Source organism: Empidonax traillii, unplaced genomic scaffold (genome assembly GCF_003031625.1).
Source record: "Empidonax traillii isolate 1590-97213 ecotype Southwest subspecies unplaced genomic scaffold, ASM303162v1 scaffold3209:size19296, whole genome shotgun sequence".
Taxonomy (NCBI): Eukaryota; Metazoa; Chordata; class Aves; order Passeriformes; family Tyrannidae; genus Empidonax; species Empidonax traillii.
In genome coordinates this window covers 5,956-9,994 of record NW_020958402.1, presented here as the reverse complement: position 1 = coordinate 9,994, position 4,039 = coordinate 5,956, and the positions used below count along the sequence as shown (strand labels likewise).

Genomic DNA, 4,039 nt, shown 5'->3' with positions numbered 1-4,039 from the left:
GGGCAAGGGGCCAACGACCCCTGCCCACATCATCTTCCTCTCCATCACCTTCCTCAGCCCTAGGGACAACCTGTCCCATTGTGTTCCAAGGGGATTTGTATCTCTCTTGCAGAGTGGAGCCAAGCCAAGGAGGAACTCAGCTCTGATAATGGGGGACATCCAGTTGACTTTGCTAAAGGCACAATGGGCTTTACAGTGAACTTGTGCAATAAAGTCACATTGTACAACACTCTGGCTGGTTTCACATGCGAATACAATCACTTTCTCACCCCTCTGTGCTCCAATGATCATCTAAATCAAAAGTACCACCCTTACATCATGGCAATCATTGTGCATTCTCATTGTTACAAGTGGTTCCCGCGGCAACCATGATGAAGTCTCATTGTAATGGTTGGTTACCATGGCAACCATTATGCAATCCGATTGATACCTCGGTTACCATGGCAACCATTATGCAGTCCCATTGATATCTTGGTTACCATGGCAACCATTATGCATTCTCACTGATACTTCAGTTACCATGGCAACCTTTACGCATTTACATTGAGATGTGGGTTACCATGGTAACCATTGTGCATTTACATTGCTAGAGTCAGTTAATAAGGCAACCATTGTGCATTCCTATTGATATGTCGGTTACCATGGAAACCATAACGCTATCCCATTGCTACAGTCAGTTACCATGGCAACCATCATGCATTCCATTTGCTATGGACAGTTACAATGGCAACCATCATACAATCCCATCACTAGAGTCGGTTACCATGGTAACCATTATGTATTCCCTGTGTTGTCACTTACCATGGCAACCATCTGTAACACACAGATAATACAGAAATCCCAAAAATGGTTTCTGCCTGGCAAAAACTTCCTATCAAACATTCTCTGTCAGCTCTCTGCCAGAAGTTCTCACCAGGACTTCCCTCGGAATTTTCCTGCCAAAAGATCCTGTTATTGTTTATGATTATCATATCTCTTCCAATATCTCAGCTGGCTACAAGCCAAGAAACCACGTACAGCCTCCTCTGAATGCTATATAAGTTGAGGACAAATTCTGGAAAATCAGGGAGAGGAAAGGGAGAAGAACTGGTGACTGTAGCCGAGAATCTCTGCCCACCTCCCCTCACCTTTTCTCCGCCACCCCGTGCTGCCTGCCTGCCACCGGAGACTGGAACTGTGCTGGCCTGGAGAGAGCTGAGACCACCGTGCCACATGTGGGAGTTCTACCTTATCCTTCTACCCTGACCATATTTCTGAGAGCCCAAAGCTTGGGCTGAGCTGAGACTCTGCACGGCCTGGGACAGGGGTGTGAGTGGTGAAACCACACCTGGTGCATTGCAGAGAACTAAAGCTGTCAGAGCCCCTGCAGCTACAGAGACAACATCCAAAAGCTGCAGGGACAGAGAAAAAAAAGGCAGAAACTGCTTCTCTTCCCCCCCACACAAACCAGCTCAGTGGGAAAAGGTAGTTTTCAGTGGTATCTTTTCTCTGCATCTACAAATAATCTTAGCAGTTTCCAACCTTTTCTTATTTTTTCCTTGTTCTCTTTGCATGTCTTAGCAATTAATAAAAATCAGTTTTTGGTATACACAGATAACTTGTGTGAGTTTTACTTCTGCCCAAAGGAATATTCAAATCTGAAGTTCTTTCTGCAATATTTAAGCAGATTGTAGCAGGGGACTATGGAAAAGTGGGAAGAATAGGGAAAAGGGTGGAAAAGTGGGAGTGGTCTGGTGGATCTGATGGTCCCATGGGGGTCTTTGGGCAACGAGGGGCTGGGAAAGGGGTTAGATCCCCTGAGTTCCCAACTCACTGTGGAGTGCTGGTGGCTGCTGGATCCAATCTCAGCCTTGGGTTATGCCAACACTTTCAGTTTAGAAGATTTACAGAGGTGGGACTGAATCACTTTTGTCCCCCAGGTTTTAAGGATGGTAAATCAGATCTACTGAGAGAAATGAATTATTTAGGGTAACAAATGATCAGACAGAAGAACTTCATCAGAATTATTTACTGCACAATAGAAACACTAAAACTACCAGTAGGACAGCATAATATAGGAAAGTGCTCTACACTAAAGCAATTGTTGAAGCAATTCTACTCAAGCTGGCACCAAAGCAAGAATTATGAATTAGAGATGGATGGAACTCCCCCAGACCAACGCTCGGGGGGAGATCTCTGCTCTCAACCTCCAGCACTGACCTTGGGGGGTCCCAGCCAAGGCAGGAATCTCCACACAACCCCCAAGAAGGGTTCTGTTGGCACAACCTGCCCCTGGCAAAGGGGACTGGCCCTTTCTGGTAGAAAGGGATGGACTGACAGTCACTGGACTCCAGGGGTTGCCTCACCATCAGGGGGGTCATTCGGGGTGGGAGCAGCGGCCGAAGCTCTTCCTGCAGTCGGGGCACTCGGAGGACTTCCCTTACCGATGGGTCCGTTGGTGCTGGGTCAAGTGGGAGCTCTGCGTAAAGCTCTTCCCACACTCCCCACACTTGTAGGGCCTCTCCCCAGTGTGGATGCGCCGGTGGGTGATGAGGTGGAAGTTTCGGTTGAAGTCCTTCCCGCAGTCGGTGCAGCGGAAGGGCCTCTCCCCTGTGTGGGTCCGCTCATGGCTGAGGAGAGCTGAGCTGGTCTTAAACTTCTTCCCACATTCCCCACATGTGTAGGGTCGTTCCTTAGTGTGGGAAAGCTGGTGTTGGGTCAGGGCACACTTCTGCTTGAAGCTCTTCCCACATTCCCTACATGTGTAGGGCCGTTCCTCGGAGTGGATGCGCTGGTGTTGGATCAGGTTGGAGTTGTCCCCGAAGCTCTTCCCACACTCTCCACATGTGTAGGGTCGTTCCCCAGTGTGGATGTGCTGGTGGCTGAGGAGCTTGGACCTCTGCCGGAAGCTCTTCCCACATTCCCTACACATGTAGGGTCGTTCCCCAGTGTGGATGTGCTTGTGGCGGATCAGGGTGGAGTTCTGGTTGAAGCTCTTCCCACATTGCCCACACGTGTAGGGTCGTTCCCCAGTGTGGATGTGCTGGTGGATGAGGAGTTGGGTGCTCACCCTGAAGCTCTTCCCACATTCCAAGCACCTGAAGGGCTTCTCCCTGCTGGGAGGCTGCTCAGGGACCACCAGCTCGGAGCTCCGGCTCAAGCTCCGGTCGCCTTCCCGGCACAGGACGGCTCTTTCCTCCTCACAGCTCCCTGGGCTGGCTTTGCAGCCCCTCCTCTGGGGGCATCTCTGGGCCTTTTCCTCCCCGCTGCCTTCCTGCGCCGGGGAGCCCTTCAAAACGGCCTCTCCCACCAGGCTCTGCCGGGGGGATTTGTCCTCCGTGCTCTCCGTCCTCAGCTCGGGGCCTGGGGCAGGAAGGAAGAAGGACAGGCAGGGGATTTGCCTCCGGCCCAGAGGGAAGGCCAAGTACATCCCCCCCAAATTTGGCCCCCACAGGCACCACAAGACAGGGCCAAAGGGGCACTGACTTCCTCCTCACCTGCCTGGTGGACCCGCAGCTCTTTCCTCTTCCTCACAGCCTCCTCCTCCATCTGCCCAAGCTTTGGGGAAGACAAATCCTGCTGGGGGGAAACAAGGGCTGAGCGTTGCCTTGGGGGTTCCTCTTGCCCAAGTCCATCTCTAGAACTCACTGGGCATCCTGGGACCATAAAAACCTCCAAAACATCACAATTCAGCCCAAAAAAATCCCAGTGAAGAGCTCCTCCTCCCTGGTCTCTCCACTTTGGGATTCTGGAGGTCCCCCCTTTCTGGGCTTCTGGGAGTCCCGTGTGTATTTGGGGTCTCCTCTCTACGGGGTCCCTGCCCTCTCCAGACTGCTGGGGGTCCCAGGAATCCAAGGCTCCCCCATCTCCCAACTTCAGGGTTCTTGGGGACCTCCAAAACATCAAGAATCAGCCTAGAAAAACCCAAACCACCAAGATTCAGGCAAAAACCCCTCAGAAATAACAAGAAGACATGTGCCCCTCAAATTGTAAAAAGTTGAGATTCAGCTGAAATATAAATTATGAAGATGAGTCAAAAAAAATCTCTCCCACGAGTTCC

At 51.1% G+C, this 4,039-nt stretch overlaps 1 protein-coding gene across 1 annotated transcript; it reads right to left on the bottom strand.

Annotated features, from left to right (window-relative positions):
* Positions 1 to 2,419: 2,419 nt before the first annotated feature.
* LOC114072437 (zinc finger protein 239-like) lies at positions 2,420 to 3,674 on the bottom strand. The gene is made up of 2 exons (XM_027910335.1): positions 3,477 to 3,674; positions 2,420 to 3,342 (listed from the first exon to the last, which is right to left on the bottom strand). Exons 1-2 carry the CDS (start codon positions 3,643 to 3,645, stop codon positions 2,420 to 2,422), a joined length of 1,092 nt encoding a protein of 363 aa, XP_027766136.1. The 5' UTR covers positions 3,646 to 3,674.
* Between the last annotated feature and the right edge of the window lie 365 nt (positions 3,675 to 4,039).

Coding starts and splice junctions, on each gene's coding strand:
- LOC114072437 (XM_027910335.1), bottom strand. CDS start 3,645: ATGGTCCCAGGATGCCCAGTGAGTTCTAGAGATGGACTTGGGCAAGAG. Junction 3,343..3,476: donor GCTGCGGGTCCACCAGGCAG/GTGAGGAGGAAG, acceptor TTCCTGCCCCAG/GCCCCGAGCTGAGGACGGAG.